Source organism: Tauraco erythrolophus, chromosome 5, assembly GCF_009769465.1.
Source record: "Tauraco erythrolophus isolate bTauEry1 chromosome 5, bTauEry1.pri, whole genome shotgun sequence".
In the NCBI taxonomy this organism is placed as follows: domain Eukaryota; kingdom Metazoa; phylum Chordata; class Aves; order Musophagiformes; family Musophagidae; genus Tauraco; species Tauraco erythrolophus.
In genome coordinates, this window is record NC_141469.1 from 40660009 (window position 1) to 40683504 (window position 23496).

General features: G+C 40.8%; 1 protein-coding gene across 3 annotated transcripts in view; it reads right to left on the bottom strand.

The window, feature by feature from the left end:
- The window catches only part of PPARGC1A (PPARG coactivator 1 alpha), a 376447-nt gene that overhangs the window by 19080 nt on the left and 333871 nt on the right, over positions 1-23496 (bottom strand). For all 3 annotated transcript variants that reach the window (XM_086612015.1, XM_086612014.1, XM_086612016.1), the window contains 5 exons: positions 9598-9792; positions 8513-8635; positions 7408-7612; positions 3332-3377; positions 3150-3223 (listed from right to left, as the gene is read on the bottom strand). In XM_086612015.1, coding sequence (XP_086468141.1) covers positions 3150-3223; positions 3332-3377; positions 7408-7612; positions 8513-8635; positions 9598-9792 — 643 coding nt within the window. The remainder of the gene's footprint in view (positions 1-3149; positions 3224-3331; positions 3378-7407; positions 7613-8512; positions 8636-9597; positions 9793-23496) is intronic.

The window sequence follows — 23496 nt, forward strand, 5'->3', positions numbered from 1 at the left end:
CAGTGACACAGAAACATTCCATGTTCTTGGAAGACATTACAGAGGTTCAGGCCCACAGTCTCTTAGCAAGGCATTGGCAATGCAGCTAGCTGTGGAAACAGGCAGAAGGACCTTTAGTGAGCCTCCTACTCAGAAGGAGACACGCCTTACACAGAAATTTCATCTGCTACATTATTATCACCTAGGACTCCCTCCATATTACGATGTTCTGGTCCATTTTCCTTAGAATAACACCAGAAATCAGCTGCAGGATTTGGGATTTTAGAAAGCAATAGACTTATTCTTCTATCATAGGCCACTTATTTAAAGTGCATTCAAAGAATTCTTATGTGTGGCTTGAAAACACTTTAAAAAAATGTTTGTTCCTTGTAATTTGACAAGTAAATATTTTGACAGTTTTAGGGAAGACAAAGTTACATTCAAGACTACTAACAAATCTGTTGTAAAGCGAGATATAGCATCGGCAAGAGAATGGTTTCAGTTTGACTTCAGATATGTGAATCCGAAATGTGTGTGTGACGAAGATTGACGGCTCATGTGGGAAATACTTTTATTTATTTATTTTCCTACTTTATAGTTAATTCATCAGTGAGGGAACCAATGTTGTTTTCAGCAGAGAGATCAAGGGAGCTGCTATTTATATTAAAATACTTTGTGCTTCGATAGTGTGAGCAGCACTGCTAATGGTCTTTTCAATTCGGCAGTGAGATCAAGGCAACTCCTATTTAAATTATAATAAATGGTGCTTGTACAGTGCAAGCTGCCCTATATAAGGACAATGAGCAATGTGGTTATCTGCATATAATCTGGAGTTGCCAGGGCCTCACTAAAGAACTCCAAGGTATTATTAATCACTACTGCCACTATGTTTTTCCTTCTTTCTCTTTTTTGGTGGTTTTTTTTTTTTTTTTTACTGAAGTGGGTCCCAACTCTGCCATGATTTACTCACATACACTGTAAGTTCTCCAGTACTCGAGGTTGTTTCTGTTATGTACTTGTCTGCTTCCAGCACAAGCAGACTCATGACACAAGACACTACTGCAATACAAATGAGTTAAAAAGACATGCACAACCACTCATCTTTTATAGATTTATATACATATATGAATATTAAAATAAAATGTATGTGTATGTGAAGGTAGAGATTAATATAGCTGCCAAGTGATGAAATACAATCTCCTGAAAGCTCCTTACCAGGCAGTGTGAAGACCAGACCAAGTGCAACGTGAAGTCCATGAGTCACCATCATGTACATAGCTTGGTAACACTGCTCCAACTCCCTGGCCACACATGCTCCACCAACTCTTATTCTTCCTGATTATTATTAGTTTATTTTCTAGCTAGACTCTATTTACTTCCAGAGGGGGAAAAAAAAAATAATTGCATTTTCATAGTACAACGTTCCTGTTCCCATATTATTCCACTTCTGCTGTTTCACAGCTTCTGATGCATTTTTTGATGCACTGGTTCTCCTGGTTATTTATATTGTCTAAGACAACTATAGAGTTGTTTTGTTTCCTCCTCTGTGCACAGGTGATGGAGTGGAATGAATTTGGTAATACCAAGACCATTCCCGTTGCCATTATGAAGGCAATACTAGACGACTATCCAGGGGTCAGATCGACTCCCAGTTTCTGTCTAGTCAGCTGACGGAAAGAGCAGGCTGCTGACTTTCTGGCTGGGAGAAAACACTGCTCCCTTCAGTGATTTCAACGGCTGCTTGTACCACTCTGCTGTAGTCACCTCATCTGCCTCTTTCAGTTGGCAGCACTAAGCACCAGCTTACCAGTGTGCTTACAAATGGGCACCTTTGTGCAGATTTGCTCTCCAGTAAGGATAAAAGAGGCTTCTCCATGCTTCAGGCCTACCGGCACTGAACAGGATTATCCTCCTGTGTACAGCAAACTTTGACATGTTTGTGTTGGTTTTGCAAAAAGAAGGTGCTTTGGAAGGATGCTTCCTTTTGGCATGGAATGCGTGTCATTTGAGAAGAATGATTAAAACTGCAGGTTTTTGGAACATGGCAGATGAAAGTGTGCCTGTTTTAATGCTGAACTAATGAAGAAGTTTCTGAAGAAGTGAAATGATGGCTGTAGGGAGGTGAAAGCCCAAAGAACATACACAAATCTAGTGCTTGGGCGCACTCTTGTGTAAAGCTGCCACTGAATTTAGAGGCACCGAAGTGATTTATGGTACCCGAAGACATATTTTGCAATGCCCCCCCAAAGCAATAGAGATCACACAATTTACAATCCACTGTTATCCTGAGAGAAACACATGTCAAGCACATCTCTTATTTTTCAATATTACACAACTGAGAAAGAAAAGTCTTGGCAATAGCTCAGGTGGAGCTCAATGCGTGCTCTTGTGCTCAATTCTGGAGACTTGAGGAAAACGGAGGCAGAACAGAGTTCAGAGGGAAGCAATAGAACAGATCTGAGGTCTGAAGGAATTGACTTTAGCGAAAAGAAGACCAGACGAATTAAATAAGCGCAATGGGCGATGCATGAACTAAACCAGCACATGACAAAAAAAATCCACAGATCTTCAAAAGGTACAAACACTAGGGATCAGAAAGGAGGAGGAGGATAAAAGGAGGTTGTGTGGAGTGTGCTAACGGAAAAAATAGAGAGAAAGCAAGAATATAAAATGAATACCAATTAAAAAAATTACCTCTAAGCTACGGAATAGTTTTTCAGTGGTAGAGGAGAAAGCCGTTTTTTGTGACATATTAATCTAGAATTGACAAAGCACTGAAACACGCAATCATGTACAGCCCTAGACCAGCCTGCAGACAGACTTGATGACATAACTTTTCCATCTGTAACATCTATTACACTGTGCTGTGGGGTTTGTCTTTGAAAGATGGTGCTCAGCAGTACACAAATCTATGGGGAAATGGGGAAGCATAACAGATAAATGGTTTCATTCATATTTTCCCAGAAATTATGCTCTCTTGTGTAGGTTTGGAGCCATATTTTCAAACACGCTCCTTCTCAGGTAACTGGATAAAAAGTCAATGCTAGACTGCATTGAAGTTAATCTACTGGAGACCTCTGTGAGATCTTAGTGTACATGCGGTATATTAAATGAACAAGCACACACACAAGCCATGCTTAAAGGAAGAGCCAGCACTCCCCATTTCTCACCTGCAGTTCCAGAGAGTTCCACACTTAAGGTTTGTTCAATAGTCTTGTTCTCAAATGGGGAACCCTTGGGATCACTGGAAGACAGGGCACATTTATAAAAACAAGCTGAAATGGAGTTGCTGTAGCCAAAACCTACTGAACCCCCCTCCCTTTTACAAATGTTTGCACTTTTTAGTACTTACTTTGGTGACTCGGGCGTCAATGGAAGTGATAAACTTGTTGGTTTGGCTAAAGGGAAAAAGAAAACAATTATGGAATATCTAAACACTCCATAATGTATACTGAAGAGATTTCTTTTTATTTGGGTGCTGGAATCCCATGTTGGTCAGTTAGGGCTGAGCTCTGATAGTTCAATAGCCATTTCAGTGTATCTTAGATAAATAAGGAGACTCATCCTGATTCCTTATTACTGGTACCAAAAGGGCACCTAAATTTCAACAATGATTTACATCAATTACTGTACCTCTGAAATACAGTACACAACCCAAATGCCAAGAACCTTTCAGAAGAAGAGTGGTACATGCTAAAATCAATGAAGAACTCTATAGGATACACTGTGAAAATGTTATTTCTCTGAGAGTTAATTTAGACTACAGTTCACGTTTTATTTGGAAACAGGAGCAGCAGAATAACTATGAAGTAACAGAACGTTATGAATATTCAGTTAATTTTACTTCTACAACATACAATTTTATATATAGCACTGAGAATAGGTTGTTTCTATGAGGCCAGAGTCCAACCAGTTATAGTCCAAATTTCTGCAAATTATTCTGCAAACTATGACAAGCCACAGACATAGTCACAGATGGTTAAAAATGGGGTTGAAGCTCTCAGCAGTACAATCCCAACATACGCAAAAACAAAGCTCTAGCTATAAAATACAAGTCTTTGTAGCTTTTATTCATGCAAACTTGTATTTTCCCAAAGCAAGCCAAGAACTAGGAGATTGTAATACAACTAAAATTCCTTTAGTTGCCAGTGAAATGTTTAAAAATTAAAAATCATATTACTTGCAAATTTCACTTTTCAGAAGTTAGATTGATGTTTGAACGCAGAGAGCATTGTACCAAGAACAACAGCAGGGGATCTCTTCTGCAAATTAATTACTTAAGACAAAATGTTCCCCTTGAACACTCCTGCACTGCAGATCTTTTGTCCAGAGTGTCACTACTGCGTATTTCGTATTCATTCCAGGCTTGGAGCTCCCATCAACATTAAAGGATTTTATATGCAAATTGATTACTTTTGTAAGCTCTAGAGCATTCTTGAAGTAATATTACTTTTTTTTTTTAAATTAATTCAATTCTCAAGAGCTGCATATTGTTTCTCCTCCTCCCCATATGAAAGTTAGAAATGGAAGCTCAGGTGTTCACCTCGGGTTCACCTTCCTCGGAAGTCACTGCCGGAGTGAGGAGATGCACCTCAACGAGTTATTTGTCTGATCCAGCACTGCTGCTGATTTGTGCATAAAACCATGTGCAGTAAGACTGAATGTAACCTGACACATCTTTGTGTGCATTTTATATACATCTAGGGATACTAATGTTTGCCAGTGGTTACCTAGAGGTAAAACTGGCTTTAAAAAATCACACCTTACAGTAAGGCTCTGGAATAAAGTTTTATACAAAGGCTTCCACTTTTTTTTTTTTTTTTTTTGTAAGAGGATAAAAGTCTACATACTCTTACCCAATTTAGGCTTTCTAAGGAAGCTGAACGTGTAGTGTAAGAGCTATTTAAGACTCTAAAAAGTCTCATTCTAGCTCTCAGTAGTCCCACAGAATGTCCCACATCAGAACACATACATAAAATTCTGAAGCACTGAGGCACAGTGCAACTCTGCGAGAGATGGGCACAGAACCAAGGCGTTATCTCACACTCGTATGTATTCATTTTAGGTAGATATCACTGAGCTCTCCCACAGAGAAATTCGCATACCAAAACACCCATCAGTTTTCTTATTGCTAGGCAAGGGCTTGACCAAAGGATTCGTCCTCACATACAGCTATTGATAGTGTAAATATTTAGCTAAGACACTATCATTTTCCATGGTGCCTGTTTATCAGAGTTTCAAGGTCTACTGTGGTGTGTTTTTTTCTTATTAAAAAGGGTTCATATGAAGTTGCTTGTCCCTGTAAATTGAAAACATTCAGGTTCAAAAGAACTAAGTTTCCCCATGGGCAAATTTCAATGCAAAACCACAGATGATCTTTGGCATGAATGGGTTTGTGGACATTCCCGTGGGTTTGCAATATGTTTGTAACAGTAACCCTAAAGGAAAATACCATTTGACTTATCCTTTGTGAGCTTTCCCTAACTTTGAAAGAAAATATCAGACCCTGATTATTTTTTAAAACAGAAGGAACCAATTTTCTTGTACTTTTGATTAAATGTATGAACAAATGACTGCAGGTCTGCAAATATCAGTTAAATTTGCAAGGCTGATTCTGCATGAATTGACTGTCCAAGCTGAAAGCATTATATTCTTCTATTTGTATTATATGCAAATCCATTGATATTGAAGTCATATACTGGTGTATGAGGCAAATTTGATGAAAAAACAACCTTTCAGAAGCCTGTAAATTAAACTGCAGAAATTAAAGAAGAGAGTAACTTCTCTCTGCCTGCAATTTCACCTGCAATACTGAAATACCAAAGTCACAGTCATCTGTGAAACACTGGTAAGTTAGCTATATGTCCCTTTGGACTTTCCTAACCTCTCCTTCCATTCTGTTTCCACAACCCAACATGCCCTGCTTCTTCGCACTGAATCTACACAATTGCCTCAGCTGGGTAAAAAATGCAACTGTGATCTGAATAGGAAGATTTTATAACCTCTGTTTATGTGTGTGTGTGTATCTGTGCATATAGCATGTTATACATGATATACCTTATCACGTATCACCTTAACACCCAACAGTGTTAGTAACGCCTCCTGCAACTTCTGGCGGATCTATGTTTCAGTACCATGGCAGTAGGAGACCCAAGTTTTACACGTACAGCTCAGTCTGTGAAAGCAGACTGCTGAAGCCATCCAGAAGGAGTGGCAGTTGGCATCCAAGAAGCTCTAGGGGCAGTTGGATTTCTTTCTTACTAGAAACATTGTTCAGAGAATTTGAGACCAATAATAGTGGGGAAAATTATACTTAGGATGTCAGAATGTACAGCTGCGAGAAGAGTATTTAGTGGCAGGAAAGGAAGATTATTTTATTAAGTTTGCTTACACTTCCTAGTGAAGAGTGAAAAATTGGATTTGATGGGGGCTGAAAATGCAGGAAGGGAGGAGGGGAAAGAAAAAAAACATATACGGTTTACAACTGTTGCTTTAAAAAGATCAGAAAACACATTTAGGGTCATATCCTGATCTCTCTTGCAGCCAGACAACTCTCATTTAGTCGAGTCACCCAGTATCTGGACAGATGTGACTGAGACAGGCATCTGGCCTTCTAGATGCCAGGCCAATACATATACATAGATGTATTTTAAAGTAACAGTAACTTCTAAAAAAAGCTCCCTTTGGGCTCGTAAGCTTTTACCTGGGGAAAACAGGCAGGGGAAGAGGGGGAGAGAAAGCAAGAGGGGGGGCTTTAAGTTTTTGCATCTTTGTCATAGAAGCTACTTGTAATATAGACCAGTTCTTCATGCATTGAGGGACACTAAAAGTCGACATAAGTATTTAGGTTTGGCCATAAAGAATCTAAAAAGAGAAAGATCTGGATAGCAGCTAAAATTTCAACTATTTACAAAATAAAATTACAAACTGGCATTCCAGCTTTAACAGGAATGACACATTTATTGCTTTCTCTGTAGCCGTGAGAGCACTATTTATTGTCTCTTAAGGACTATGTGGCAGGTTAACAATGCCTTCAGTTTTACGCTAGCAAGAAAGAAAGCAGCTCACTAATGAACTGGCCTGCCCAGCTTGTTTAGGGTTATAATGATTTCTTAGTGGTACAGTACTCTGTGAGTAAATATCTCCAGCTTATATTAAGGTGTGGTATCTGTTACACTTTTTTTACCTGACATTTTTCTGAGGCTGGGAGCAATAGAGACAGGATTAAAATTGTTTCAAAGCTAAATCTAGTTAACTAATTCTAACTTTATTATACTGTTTTAAAATGCTCCCTACACAGAAGAGATACTGGATTTATACACTAATCCAAAGAACAGAAAAGGTATCGAGGGTATTCAGAACCACGGTATTTCAGCTTCCCAGTGTTACTGCTGGTACCAAAGCTGTGTTCTGCGGTCCCACACCTACCTTGCAGATGGTTTGTCTGAGACTGCAGATGGGGCTTCCTTTTGGACGTGCATTTCTCTTTGCTGCTGTTCCTGTTCTCTGCTGGTTTGGTCTGAGGAGGGTCATCATTCGTAGTCAGATATTTGAGAAGTTCAGAGCAGGGACGTCTTTGAGGCTTTTGCTGTTGACAAATGCTCTTTGCTTTATTGCTCCACGAATTCTCAGTCTTAAAAACAGGGCATAATAAAATAAAATAAAATAAAAAAAGCCAAAATTAGTGAGCTGAACCTTATCGGAAAGGATATAGGTTTTCTGAAGAGATGAGATTTTCAATGAAGTGTTCAGTCTAAGTGTACTAGATCTATGAGCTGTGAATAATTGTTTGCAGAACAAGGAAAGAAAATTACATTTAAAATTCCTAAATGACATTTATGCAGCTTTTTATTTCATTTCTCCTACATTTCAATGTTCCTACTCAGCAACATGTAACTAACAAGACCCTACAGCGCCTTTACTGTGAACAAAAAATAAGCTGGTTTAAACCTTAATTTGCTGCTGATTGCTTGAGCCCAGTATTCACAACTCTCTTAAGTACCCCTAAACGCTCCGTTTTCAGTTACAGTGAACGGCAAGACAAACATTGTTTAATACTGCCTGCTAACAGAATGATGTCACAGCCCCCATTCTATCCAATTAATGGCTGATACACATCTTTTGCCAAGAATCCAGTGTCACTTTTCTTAGCTAAGACAGCTGGTAAAATGGCAGTCCCGCATCCTGGAGTCACTCATAAAACACACCAGCCCATCAGCAAATTTTATCGTACCCCCTACTACTCTGTGTATCAATAAAGTAGGTGAGAGGAACAGACGGTAGAACTACAACTGAACTCTGCCAAGAGAAAAAGCGTAAACAAAATATTCAGAGCATAAAGGAGCTCAGGTGATTTTCTGGAACCCATATAATCTGTTCACTTTTTTTTTTTTGTTAAACAGTTGCAAGAGAGTAGGCAGATTAATACAATACATACAGATCTACTGCTTGCTTGGCTGCTGAATGCTTAAAAGACCTTGTTACAGTTTTTTCTTTCCTTTTTTTCTCCTTATTACAAAGATTAAGTTTGTACCTTAACAACCACAGGGCTTGTTCTGATCCTGTGATTAGTGTTTGCATGGTTTTGTGTGCTGAGACCACTGCATTCATTGTAATTTAGCTGAGTGTTGGCTGGAGCCAGCAAGAGCTTCTTAAGCTACAAACACATCAGGGAAAGGGAGGTGGAAGGAAAAGAGTAAAGTTATGCATCTTCATGGATTAAAATTACTTATCTACATTTTTGCATAGTTACTTAAAGTTAGCTATATCAATTTCAACAAGTAAAGTACAATAAAACAGAAAGAAGGGCTTGAAATCCCCCAGAGCAAACAGATTTCATTTTCTTCTGGCTTGGCAGTGTATTTTTGCTCCTTTTACTGCAGTATACTGCAGGGCAAGCAGAAATGACAGGGCTCTTGGATTTCTGAATCCATGGCAAAATGAAATTCTCGGCGATCTGTTTGACAGAAGAGGCCTCTGATCTAAACAGAGACGTTAACTTTAACAGACTAATGGATACAGTCTCAAGATGCAGGTTATCCGGCTCTGCTTCCGCAGAAGCCAGTGATAAGGGGCTTTCAGCAGAAATAGAATCACGTCTCAAACTGGTTTTACTGATCAAAAAGCATATAAGGTTTCACCCACATCCTCACCCAAGGTTCAGTTTTGCCCTGATTAGCACTAAGCTGGTGCTTACTGGTCAAATCAATGTTAAAGGCACAAAATTAGCCCCACATCCCGCCAGACTCAATGGGCCTTTCTTTACAGATCACCAAAAGTGATGTCTAAACATACATGCAAAAAGAGCCCCCAAGAAATGAAATATGAATTAAAAATCATTGCCCTGATTTATTTGAACAGAATGATAAGCAAAAGTGTCAGCCATTAGCACAAGAATCTCAAAAACAATCTCTTCAACACACTTTTTAATAGATTGCCTTATTAGTCATCCTATGGCTATTTGGTGATTTTTTTTCCCCGCTTAATTTTCAGTTCTTTACTAGATTTTCCTTTCCATCTAAATGAAAAGTCCAGACCTTACTATGACTACATCATACCCATGCAGCGGGTAGCCAGAGGCACATCCAATTCCTGTTAAACAGTAGGAAGGGTTCTTACTAGAGACGGCTCTTCTGCCTCCTGAGTTGGAGGGGTGCCGTCGGGCATTGGGGAAGGGCTAGTGGCATTTTCGTTGGTCACATCTCCATCTGTCAGTGCATCAAATGAAGGCAATCCATCCTCATCCACAGGGATGCTGTCCAGTGTTTCAGTGAGAACGGCTAGCAAGTTTGCCTCACTCTCTTCATCTATCTTCTGTGGGAGGGGACAAAACAAAAAGTAGAACCAGATGAGAAAAGGAACAAAGCAATGTCTGCATATGTGAAAAAGCAGTCGAAATATGGTTAAACCAGTCCTTGAAATGGTAACCTGCAACAGAATCTCAGAAGATGTAATTAAGTGCAATAAAATGATCCGTCTCCGCATTCAAGAGAAATCTCTTTGCACTCATAGCATACTGCTCTAGTTTATTTTTCTTCCACGATACTTTTTTTTTTTTTTTATCCAGTGGTAACGATGATAAGTAATCACCCAGGGATTGTATTACAGGATGCACCCAGGCTGCTGACACCTAATGATGGTGTCAGCCCAGGCTGTCTCTTTCTTTCTCTTTTCAACACTGAACACCAGCTAATTGACCTGACAAAATTACAAGAATCAGAGAATAAGACAGCTAATCAGGAGACCAAAATGAATCACCAGTGAAATTTGGAAAACCTTGTTCACTTACGTGGCCCAGTGTAAGCAAGAAATGGTTTCCTTTCCATTCTTCTGGAAATCCTTGCTCCAACCCCAAATGAACAACATCTCATTCCTGAGCATTTTGGCATAAGACTAGCTATCAAGACTCATATTGTAAATGGCAGGCTCTTTGGGTTTCTTTTAAAGAAATGTATTAGGTAGGTTGCCTTTGAAGTTGTCCTTTCAAGCTATGTCATTTGAGTGCTCAATGCGACTATTGTATGCATTTATCTAATTCAGACTGCAATTATAAAAAGTAGATTAATTCCTAATCAGATGTGGCTGTAATGTTAATTTATATTAGATATCTTATTTCAGCAACAAGACTTCTTTTTGTCAAATTGAGTAAATTTAAATGCCTTCCGATTTTTTAATGAAATATAGTCCCTACTGTATATTAAGGTACAGATTTTTCGGAGTACTGAGAGTTCTGAGGAATAGAATTGTGTAAAAATCATTATATTTATTTTTCAGAAAGATTGGAAATTGATCTTGACAGATCAATTATCTCAGATTCCTAGACTGATCCTAGTACTACTGGAGTAAATGAAAAGCCTTTCACTGATTCTAGGGATATCAAATTGGGAGTTTTTCCACAAGCTTCAGGGTGGCTCATCACACTCCAAGTTCACACTGTGAAGAGATTTCAGCTAAGTTCAAATCTCACAGTTATAAAGTGAACTAGCAAGGAATATACCAGTAAGACAAACTAAAATATGAAGCTAAAAAAGGCAACAACAAAACATTTGCCAGTTGCACCTCAGAAAAAAATCAAAGCGAATCTGGGTATCCCCTTAGCGTGACTTTTTTCAGTAATACTTTTATCTACCAGACTCTGAACTGAGATGCTTATAAACCACACAGATAATTGCTCCTGCCAGGCTTCTCTGCCAAATCACACCTCACGGCTTCTTACAGAAAAACTGTCCTCGAGCTAGAAAGCTACGGCAGAGCACAAACTGTTCTGGTGCTTACAGCATCATCCCCAAGAAACAAATAAACACTCAGGCAAAGATAATGCTAAGGAGAAGCATTTACTTAAAAGGCCAAAAGGGGCTTGGCCACTGAGAAAGAGAGTCTAAGTGAAGGTATGTGGTTGTTTCCACCACACCAAGCAGACACATGCACGGCGCCGTGATAATTCAGTGTGCCGAGGACAGAAATAAGCAGAGGGGAGCCACCTTGCGAATAAAGCCACGCTCCAAATCCAGCTTTTCACAGCCGCGTTTTGAGAGGAAAAGAGGAAAATTATGGTATCGCTTCTAGAGAAGTACAAAAAGGCATTATTGGGAAAAAAAGCACTTTGCAATGTAACAAAACGCTGACTTTTTTTTTTTTTTTTCCAATGGCATTTCAAGCCCTTCACAGGCAATGGGGATGAATGTTGGTGAGAGCCACCCCTCAGCCCTGGGGTGGCCGCGGGGGGGTGGGTCTGGCTGTCTGACTGCCAGCCCTGCACCAGAAACTGCTCCAGCAAGTCTAGCTGGTGGGGTGCATCGGTGAGCCTTGCAGCTTATAAAGCTGACAACAAAGCTAGAAGTGTTACTATTTGTAACAGGGAAATGCCTTCCTTAATCATAGCATGCCAGAAGAAACCTTGATATTTGCTGTTAGCTGCTCAGCTCTCGTGCTTTAAACAGACATTCAAGTGCGCTGACATTCAAGAACAGAAAGCTGAGTGGACACTGGTCCTCATCACAGCAATTTCAATTAGTTTTGTACAAGTTTCAACATTCAAACACCCCAGAGAAAGCACAGGATGTGACAAAGAGGACTCTGTTAAACAATTAATGTCACTTTCCATTATTGCTTCAGTCCCAGTTTACAGAGCAAATAAATCAAAGTCACCACAGATGAAGCACACTAGCTGGCTAACACATGTCTGTTCACAAACGACATGGCAGCAGGAACACATTAGTCAAGAAAATGACATTGCGAGATAACCTTTTAAAGGTTTAACTATGCTATTGCTCCTAATTGTCCTAAATTGCTGTTTATAAAGAAACACAATTATTCGATACAGCAGAGCGGGTGCTGAGGGGAGATGAGGAGGAAGAGATGGTTGGGTGCATCAACGTCTGAGCAATAATCACTGAAGCAGCAGCTTTCTGCTTTGCTATCACAACCTGAGTCTTGGTGTTGACAGCACTGGGGAGAAGCAATGCCATGGCCAAATGCAGGTTCTTTCACGGTTTCAGCACTGTCACCGCAGAAGTTCACGTTTCAGACTGGCATCCAACCTGTGCATTGCAGAGGGCTGGTGGATCGGGAGGAGCTCAGCACCTTCGATCTCCACAGAGGTCAGAGGAAGGGCTGTGTGCTCTCAGGAACTCTCTCCGCTAACTTCCCACACTGAAAGGATTTGCTTCCATCTAAAGGAGGAGATCCTAAGTATTCAGACCACCTAAATGAACTACAGCATGTAAGAAGAAGGGGTGGATGATAATCTTGAATGTAAAGCTATACAGCAAATACAAGCAATTATTAAACACATATGAAAACAATTCATAATGACTTCATCTTGCTAACTAATAGATTTTTTTAATGCAGAAGCAGTTACACATCACTTCCCTGTCACACCACATGAACTTCTTAACATACTTGGTTCTTAGTTTAACATAAAGACATTGGGGTCAGAGGTTTTTTGACCCCTGTAAATTTTCACACAGCTAAAGGAGGCAAGGAACCCAAGGATGTCACTGAATGAACGTGCTTCCATGTTTCTGACAGCAGAAGTTTCTGGCGTATCCAGAACGGCATTAGTTCTGAAAAGAAATAAGATTTGGCATTGGTGTCACCGTGCCATGGGCAAATGAACTGGGGAGAGCCGGCTAGTGCTGTAAACTGCCAGAACAACAACCCCTTGAAAATGAGTGATCGAGGTGCCTGAAGGCCATGAAAAGTTTCTAACTGTGCTCTTCTCTGCTTTTACATGTTTTGCTCTAATGCTTTAATATTTCTACAGCACTAAAAATAATTCTGTCTGAAAACGCTTTATTAGTTGTGTAACAATCTTATTCTAATTGGGTTTCTGCCTTCAATAAAACGTCTCCAGAGATATTCTCTCTTTGGCCAGTGAAAAGCTATATGAAATGAGTTGATAATTTACCCACACAAAGGTATTTAAATCCTCTACCCCTGATAATTCTTTCTCTTTTGCTTATACTGCCTATTGATGGAGCCAGGTTCACCTCATGGTTAGCATTTTATGTCTATAATACTTGTTACTTGTCAGCAATCCCATTACAGAGGTCAAAGACTGAGCTGTAATGGAGACCCGGCCACCTTGTGTTTTACATGCATCCCTTTAGGGTGCATATATTGAGCAATGTTGTGATTTTTCCTTACGATTTTCTTCCTTTAAAAAATTACGCAAAATTTTAAAACCACCATCATTACCATCACTAATTCCTTCTTGAAAATCTTGAAGCCAGTGTGCAGATGTCCTGATTCAGGTCTCTCCTGTAGCTCTCCCGCAGTCAGCACAGGTATGCTGATTCACTCCAGAAAAGGGTCAAGCCAACAACTTTGAAAATATTTTCCAAATTTTAATAGTAGCTCCAACATCTTCCCTCTGATTTGTTCCCCTCCACTCTTCAGTTACGATTATTACACACAGCTTTTGCTTACTGCATCTCAAGGAGTGAAAACAGCTAACAAACGATGCTGCTCTGAAGATTCTTTACTGATAATTTGAACAGTGCGAGGGCCCGTAGTGACTCATACTGAAAGATCAGGTCTAAACTGCAGTATTAATCCACAGCCCCAAGGAGCTGGGAGCAGTGGCAGCTTGCCACGTCTTCGTAAAAAGCCCAGGAAACTTTGGGACAGATCTGCAGCTGGTAGAAGCTGTCACTGCTCCAGCAGCCCAGCTCGGTAAGCAATTCAGAGCAGCCAGGTGTACACCTGAACTCACAAGGGATCACCATTTCAACATATCGACTCATTTCTCCTCAGTAGCTTAAGATCTATTCATAGCACAATTAACAAAGAAAATAAAAGATTTTCCTCCAGCTGAAAATATCCAAGTGATCTAAAAATACTAATACATTATGGCACTACTTTCAAAAGCGCAAAAATGACTTGTGAGCACATCTGGGACTTCCAATAGGATTTAATTCCTTAATGACACATTTTGGAATAAGAACGTCCTTAATATTCACATCACTAGGAGAAATGAGGGGTACAGATTTGACCCTTTTTGCACACAGGGATGCAGAGGCATGGAAAAGCTCGCCAACACCACCGCAGCCCTGAGCACCTCCCATCAGCAAACATGCAGGAGAAAGGGCAGAAGGCATTTCAGTCCTGGCCCCACAAACCAAGCTTTGCCACCCGAGGATAAGAAGCCACAGCTGGGCAGAAGCAGAAGGAAGGTCAGAGGTGGGAAGGGATCAGGAAGCAGGCTGGTCTTACTGCTCCTGCCCGTGAAAGAGGAGAGCTGAGGTCAGGGACGGTGAAAAGGAAGAATTATAGCCCAAGTTTTCCCTCTTCTGGAGTAGAAGGAACCAACCTGCCACGGCATCGGCACAGATAGTGCTGTCTTGGTGATTTTGTTGCCTTCTCAATCTGACGTCCGAGACAAGTGCCTCATTCTCTTCAACTTAGAGCTGGCCATACCTGGCAGCATTTTCTTCCAGGGCCAAAGAGGAATCAGTGGTTCAAGTGGAGAACTACTTGTTCCACCCTACCTGCTCAGAACCAGCCCTGTTCCATTATACATTTTGATCAGTATTTCAGCTTTTATTTTACTGTTCAACTGCTCTGCAAATCCTCAGGCGTCCTGCGCTATCTTACAGTAAAAATCCACATGATGCATTTGCATTAGAACATTTTTCCAAGGTCTGTTAGTCTGGTCCCCAAGAGACACTCCCATAATTGAAATGCTTAAGTCCAGAGCTATCAATTATCTTTAAAAACAAAATGGAGTCCCACCAGGAGAAAATTACAGCCAGGTTTCTTTATATGTAGTAGAAATGTGGGGATTAATTATCACCACCCCTGTGCAAATGCCTTTAGGGTATGGGAAGGAAACAAGAGATCTTCTCTTCTTCTTGAAGAAAACAGCCTTACTCATGCTCCTCACACGCGCCTGTAGGCAAAGACCACTTGAATCAAGAGCTTGCTTTTTGATTTCAGCAGTCCCATCGCTCAACACATGGGTCACGTATGTATCTCATCTGTAGGATCGATCACATCCCCTTACTTATGTAAAAGCTTCACTCAGCTGGATTTCTGGGATACTGTGCAGATCTGAAGCAATATGCTCTGCCATCCCACTCTCCCCCAAAATGATGTTACATAAATAATATAATTATACACAATGCAGGTACTGCAATGTTTAACTTCCAGAGCCGGGTGCCTGGAGTGGAACGAACTCCCAGCGTCGCTCCCAGGGACACTACGGCCACCGCAGGAAGGACCTGCGCAAGGTCTGCAGGCTGAAGGAGATGGGAGCACCCACAGCATCCATTTCCCACCTTCCTTCTCCAGGGTATAACAACATAAAAGTAACTATATTTATTATTAGTCATATACTCAACACGGTGTATATTTCTAGTCTCAAAAAGTTCTTGTGTTTGTTCTTGGTACCTGAACTCAGGTTACGAAAGTCAAATCTCTTCAAAAGAGACGCACTCACCTGACTTCATAAAACTTCTGTCAGATATCTGGGATTAAAGTATCACAACACAAAACCACAGCACAGGCCATTTGCAAATAGGGTTTTCTTTAAGATCGTGCCCTTGATCACCTGCAGTAATGCTGCCATAACTCCTGTGAGATGGACTGTCTTTTCAGGGGAAAAATCTAACCTTTCTGCTATAAGCTAAACATGTCAGTTTAAAAGAGCCTACCGAATACTCTTCTACCATAAAGTCACTTTTTTTATTGCTTCTAAAGAGTTGTTGCAGTTCAGAAGTTTCCATTATAGCCTGGCAATTAAGTTTCTAATAAACTGAAGAGCTACTAATTGACTTATTCATCTCGCAACCTGAGGATCCAGCTAGCAACCTGTAACCCGTTTTACATCTTCTGACCAAAATTCATTCACGTTTTGCAAGCCATTCCAATTTCATTTGTGTAAACCGCATCCTTCCCCTCTATGATAGTAATCTTTGATTCTGGGGAAAAGGCAAAACAAAAAGTCATCTTAGAGCAAGCTATCGTGCCATTGACTGTGTTAAGGGGACCAATGATAAGATATTGCTGTGCTAGAATCGGTGGACCGGTGGTAGACCCAATATCAAAAATTTATGGTAATTGAAACCACAGAATCTTTGGAAATGCAGTCAATTTGACTCAGTATCAAAAGGTCACTCTATTCAATTTATACTTGATGCTGAGCACAATATTGAGAAAACACCTGAAAGCAAATCATCTTATCAGCAGTTTGGGCCTCAACATTTACTGACTACATAGGCTAATTTGCTGATTACTAAATAAATGCATTACCTATGTTTTGGATCGGGTTAGCTCACCGGAGGGGCTTTTAACTTGTACAGGACTTGACACTGCAAAAGTATTACCAGAGGAACCAGGAGTCGCATTTTGGTAATGCTGAGGCATGCCATGCACATACTATCCTGCTGCCTTGCCTAGTGCCAGGGAAGACCACCACGGGCGGGGAGCTCCAGTGGGAGGAGAAGACCTGGCATGTCTTGTCCAGCCTGTGGTGGGCTAGGTTTGAACGGAGCTCTGCACGACTGAAGCCCAAAACTCCACCTACGGCTCTGTCGGGGAAAAGCAAGAGCAGGGAAAGGGCAGAAGCACAAAGGAGAGGAAGAGTCTGACAAAGAGCCACGGAAAAAAGAAAGACTGGGAGTTCCTTCACTGCACAAGACACTCAGAGCAGCAAAGGAGGAGGTGAAGTCGCTGGCTGCCAGCACTGATGAGGAAGCAGGGCTGAGCAGAGGGGTGGGCAAGCTGCTGCCAGGGAGCAGGGAGACCGGATGAGCAGCCCGACCTGCGCAAGCAGCTCATTGCCCAGGGTGTGAGAGGGTACGCGGGCTGCCTCTGAGCCCACCACCCACCAGCTTCCCCCCTGGGCCAGCACACGGCGCCTCTTACCCATCCTCCCTTCCCCATGTACAGGCAATCGTTCATGCATGTGATAAGGTCTTGAGCAACAACTCAGACAGAGATTTTTAATTATTATTATTATTATGCACATAAATATACAGGAGGGTAGAGAGACACAGTTTCTGACCAAGGATCCCAATCCAGACAAGCTCTAGCAGGGAATCAGTACTACAAAAAAAGAGGGAAGCAGGAGGAGGAAGGCTACAGGCTACAGCATCAGGTAGGAAAGATGTTTGGGACTCTCCTCATTGCAAAGCTTTCAGTGACAGTGTCAGCAGTAATTCAGTCCAAATATTCAAACACTGCTTGCTCAGATTTATTTATTTACTTGATTTATGGCACATGCCTACACTAATCTCTCTCTGCACTGACACAAAATTTTTCCACATTCATATACCTTTGTTAGGCAGCATGGCATGTTCTGGGAAAAAAAGAGCTACATATACTTTACAGTGATTATTTCACACATGTAATTGATGTAAAACCTTCTTTTTCCTCTTGATATGACAGACATCTCTAAAAAATGCACTTGTAGTGCAAGGTAGTACAGACTCTTCCTTGCAAACTATGAGGCACAATCTTGTCTTGTCATTTTTGTTCATTCTCTATTTTAGTGTTGCATTTGCTTTAGTTTTAATTATATTGGATGTGTCAGGATGTCTATCATAATCCCTACTTCTTTCTAGAGATTTATGACTCTACACAAATATAATTTCAGGGTAAAATTATATATAATACAGCAGAGAAGAGTTTACACGTATTTTGTTCAATTATGTGGAGACTGGTTTTTGTGCAAACAGAACACACGTGCAAAAATTCCTTTTTAAACAGCAAAATAAGACACTTCTATCTGGTGCTTTTATTGTTAGAAAATTGGAATTTAATTTGACCAGGAAATTAGCATTTGTAAAGTATCAAGTTCATTAAATGCTTTTTATGATGTTTTAATTTTTAGTGTGTTCAGCTTCATCAAACCTACCACCATGCCTGTTGAACAGGTACGACAAACACAAGTCATGTCTCACAGGAAAAAAACCACCGGTTTTCCTTAGACCTGCAGCATGAATAGTACATCATTAATACATCTGGGCTTCCCATCAATTTTTATTGTGATCTAACTGGATGGCTGCCACCTGGTCTGAGCTGGCTAAAAGAGTTTATTCAGATACAACACAAAAACTTGTTTACAAGGTTAAAGATGCAGTTACTCTATATGTTTTACCTACATAGCTGTGGCCCTGTCTTTAACTGTCACAGCAATGGCTCCAACATCCTCCTGGTATGTATCAGCAGATGTGTTGAGTCACACACGTATGATTTAGAGAGGTGGTTTAGGTAGATAAATAAATAAAGACAGTAGACGTTAGCCCTAAAAAAACTGAGGAAACCACCATGAAGAGGAAAATAATGTATCTTTAGATACGTGCACTCTACTCATACCAGCCTAAAAAAGTTTCAAAAAACTTAAGTGGCGTTCCCATATCTAAGGAGATGCTCAGCTGAGAGAAGACCCCAGGTACCCCTACTGTGAGCATCCTAGGCTGAAAGCAATAAAAGCTCCTTTATAATGAAGTATCAAGTGAGAATGTGGAGATGCCACAGCAAGGAAGGTGCTAACAGGTATAGGGTTTAACAGCACAGATCACAGGTGCGTTTTGCCAGGCTTTTCAGTTTGCTTTTACAGTCTCATGAAAACAAAATGTAAGCATGTCCCAGCAGGCAAATAAGTCCTCACCTCAAAAAGCAGCAACTGAACAGTGCATCCTGGTAAACCCCTACAACCACAGAGGACACTCTTCAGGATAAGGAGATGTGTCTGAATTTTCTGCCGGTTAAGTATTTGGATTCGCTTAGATGTCTCATAATATCCTTAACTATGTATTTCCTTGATTTGTCACTAGTTGCTAAGACTTTAATGTTCTTTCAATGCAATTTTGTGTACGCAAATAGAATCGTAAACTAGAGATGGTGATTTTAAAACAGGAAATATTAAAAAAAAAATACAGATCACAGAAGAGCTATCTGTTGCAAAGCCACCTCTGGAGCACATCCACTGTTGGCTCATTTCTAAGTTTCCTGGAACTCACCAGTCTTCACAGATAATGTTGATAAAATGGGATTGACACTAAAACATGAAATAATTCGCTAGTTTACACTAAAGCCATTAGGGTACATAATGTTCACGTACCCTCAACCAGCCTAGCAGAGTTACGTAGCACGTGTACTACGGTGCATGCTACAGTTCCCACCACAGTTGCCTCTCTCCCATTTATTTCTTAGTCAAAACTGAATATATTGCTCATTCTCTGCTAGGCTTTTAAAAGTGCATGTTCTTGATCACCAGCCCTCCATCTGTACGGTGTAAAAGATGGTGTTTTTCTTTCTGAGGCACTGTAGTAACCAGTGGCTTTTTTCATCAGAAATGGTGAAAATGAACCTGGGCGCTTTTTTTTTTTTGTCCTGCTTCTTTAAAAATGACCCGTAACAGGCAGTCAAGTCCAGCAGTACCTATTACTGTACTAAGTATCATTATTAATTAGGCTGTAAGTTCCTTTAGGCAGGGATTGTCTTTTTGTTATGTGTTCACACAACCCCTTTCACAACGGTGCGCTGATTTACAACTGGGCTTTGAGATTCTGCCACAGCACCTATAATAAATAATTTTGGGTACTTCTATTTAATCCTGCTAGTAACCAAAAGAAGAAGAACTTGGGCCCAGATGTTCAGCCGCTGTAAATTAGGGACTCTCCATGGGTTTTAATGGAGCTAAGCAGATTTACACTAGCTGAGGACCTGATCCTCTGCTCTTCGGGTATGTTGATTCTGAAGCTGAGAGCAGCAGTTCCTGTGTACTTTATCTGTACCAACCTGGCCTGGGACTAACAGCAGCCCAGCCCAAGGCCAGTAAGAGCCAATTCTTCCTACTTTATCAAGTGAGTTTTGCAGCTGAGCACTGTATTGCTACAACTAAACAGATGAGTTTAAAAGTGGCTTGGGTGCATCTTGGCCACAATGAGGTAGACGTTGTGCTCACAAATGTCATTTCCTACTGGAAATGCACTGACATGTTTGTTCATGTAAAGTGCATATTCAATTTAAAAGTTATCCCCTCTGAAGTTAACGCAAGTTACAATTCCTTCCAACCCAAACCATTCTATGATTCTATGTAGCTGCTAGATGCACTGCCAAAAGCCCACAGGATGTGCCTAACCCCAGGAATAATAAGTAAATTGCAGCCATTTGAATACTAAACCAGAGGTGGGACCCTGTACGTCACCAGCTTCAACATAGTCTACAGTTTCCTGGCTCATATGGCCTCCCTTTGTATTGTCCTCCTCTATCAGCATCCAAAATGAGGAGCAATAAAGAGGGGAAGGGAGCTGCAGAGTGGAAATAGCCCAGGACGAAAGAATCCCATTCCTGATCCAGTGTCCTGGAAAGGGAAATGCTGTTTAAGAGATGCTTCTAGGGGCAAAAGGCTGAAGGTACTAATGTCAATCCAGGCAGCACGACCTCTGTTTCTACCTATCTCAGACAGAGGAGAGGATACTGTGCCCAAGTCTTGCTCAGCTGGCTGAGAGGAGCAGGTGGGACCACTCATGTTTAGGTAGCAGTAAAATCCTGTTTTGTAAACGTACGTAAAGATTACAGCATACCACAGTGAGGGGGAAGGAAAGGGGAGAGAGGAAGAGGAAGAGGGGAGACAGAAGAAAGTAAATACGGTTGCACTTCATTCTATACTTTAGGGGGAAACCATACAGTATTTCCAGTAAAAAGAGCTATCTGCAAGTGAATAATATTGCAAAGTTTGATCCACCTGAAGCACCAAACCGCCAGCATGCAATGAGCACTGCAGTGTTTTACAGCTGCATATGGCCTTGCCCCGTTTCGACAGCAAAGGGTGCTCTGAACCCGAGTGCTGGCAGCACAGGGAGCATAACACCGACCCCGGCTTGACTTGCCTTGGATTAGAGCAGCACAAACCAAGCGTCACCCAGCGAAGTCAATGGAGTTAAACCAGGACAGATTAAGTGTAACCGAGAAGCAAATCAAGCCCTTTATGTCTGCCCTTCTTTCCCTGAGAAAAACTAAATATATTCCTTTTTCCTCAGACGCATCGATAGCAATAGCCTAAACTGCCTCGATTGGGTTTCACCGGTGGCAATGCAGGGATGTTTATTTCCATTAGGCTGGGTCTATAAAATCCTCCTCTCATTCCTGTGCTTCTACGATTTCCAAACAGCAAAGCCTGACATTTTGGTCTCTGACAAGCAACGCTTAATACTGGGACATTTGAAAAAAAAAAAAATCTATATGAAGAAAGCTCTTAAGACAAGATAGGCTGAGCATTTTCACCACAAATGGTTTGTTTTAGCTCTCTCTCTGTCTCCTGTAAGACAGAAATCAGACAGCTTACTGGCTTAGCTTGTTAGGCCAGGTTAAAGGGATGCAACGCTGAAAGGCTCTTACAGAAGCTTACCCTTGGACTAAAAATAGCAGGCACTAGAGAATTATCTTAAATACTACCAAACTTGTTCTGCACTGTGAATGCAGATAACTGTAATATGTTTCCATTTTTGGTAGTTTTAGAGCTTTTTAAAGTTATGCTCACTTTAGCTGACTATTTAATTAGTTTCTGATTCTATTTGCCACTTTTTCTCTCAGAGATATAGCCCGAGGGGTACTTTGCCTACGAATCCTTTGTATTTAGCAGCGTTGCTATTGTTAACATCTAATGAGCTATGGATTTGCCAAACACTCAGTATAGGTACAAACGCTTCTTTGAAATATAAATGTTTAACATATAGCAAATAGGAAATCAAAAGATACTCTAACACGGCATCCTCACTCTCTTGTTGCGTGTCTCATCAAAAGAGAATAAAAATAAAAATCTACTTTATTACATTTAATTCTGAAATTCCAAAACGCGTATCTGAGTGAGACATTTTTAGCTCACTGCCCGGGACTTTAGAAGAAAACTAAATTATTTTTGGTACCGTAAAAGGACTCACATATGTGGGCAAGGCTCCACGGTCTGACATGGTTCCCTGCCAGCCAAACTGTGAAGCTATCAATGTTTTCTTTGGGGTAAAACTGCAAGACTATAGTCCTTAATGAAGCCACCTCATCTTTAAAACATATAAAATTAGCCTTTTTTTTTTTTTTTTTTAAGGCTACAGGCAGTTCTCTTCAAGTGGTCTTAAAGCAGGATATCTGTTCCTCTGCTCCTCACTGAAAACCATGACAAGATACCAAAGCAAAGAAACTCCAAAGCAAAGTACAAATGTTCTCAGTCCTTACATACATTTCACTTGTGCTACAGCCAGTCTGAAAGACAACGCTGCAGAAATCAGTCATGTGGTGTAACATCCCTGCTGCTGTTGTTGCCCGCACTTCTGCAGATAACACTGCCGTGGGTACTCGCTATATGAGCACAGATCGGGAACTTTACCAGATTCAAGCAGCAAGCGCCTTCACGCACTGCTTCCTGCCCATTGCCTTCCTCATGATGTCCCAGGTACTACACCAGTCACTGTCGATATAATTTAAAACCTGCACCTTGAATAAGGCAAACTTCTAGAGACAAATGCTGGGCAAGGTCAAGCTAAAATCTAATCATGCAGCTGAACAGAAGTTCCTTCCCTTATCGGGCAGGCATCGCATCCAACTGCCGTGGAGTTGGCAAGGCCTGTCCTCTCAGACACAATTTTTCTTTGAGTCTCTTTTCAGGGTGAGAAACGTTTTCACTCTTACATAGTGGTGGAATTCACAGATTCCCTCACCAGCTATATACCGAATGCCTTTATAAACTCACGCATAGTGGCACAACCTAGCCACACGTCTTGCAACTGCCATTAAAACCTTCCATAGATCTTCATTTCGGAAGCAAGTTTTCTTTTTGAGTCAGGAGTTAAGTTCACAGCCCCTCTGTCAATAAACAACATTCCTGTTGTCACCTGGCTGCTGAGCAAGCCCTGTCTTTGAAAATATGCCTTCAGTGATTTTAGCCATCTATTTCTCAGCCTTTCCTTCTACAGTCACAGAGAAAAACTAATGCTCAGTCTTCATTATGATGATTAACATTACTATCCATCTCCTGCAATTTAAATTTCTCCTGGTCAAGTGTTACTCTAGCAC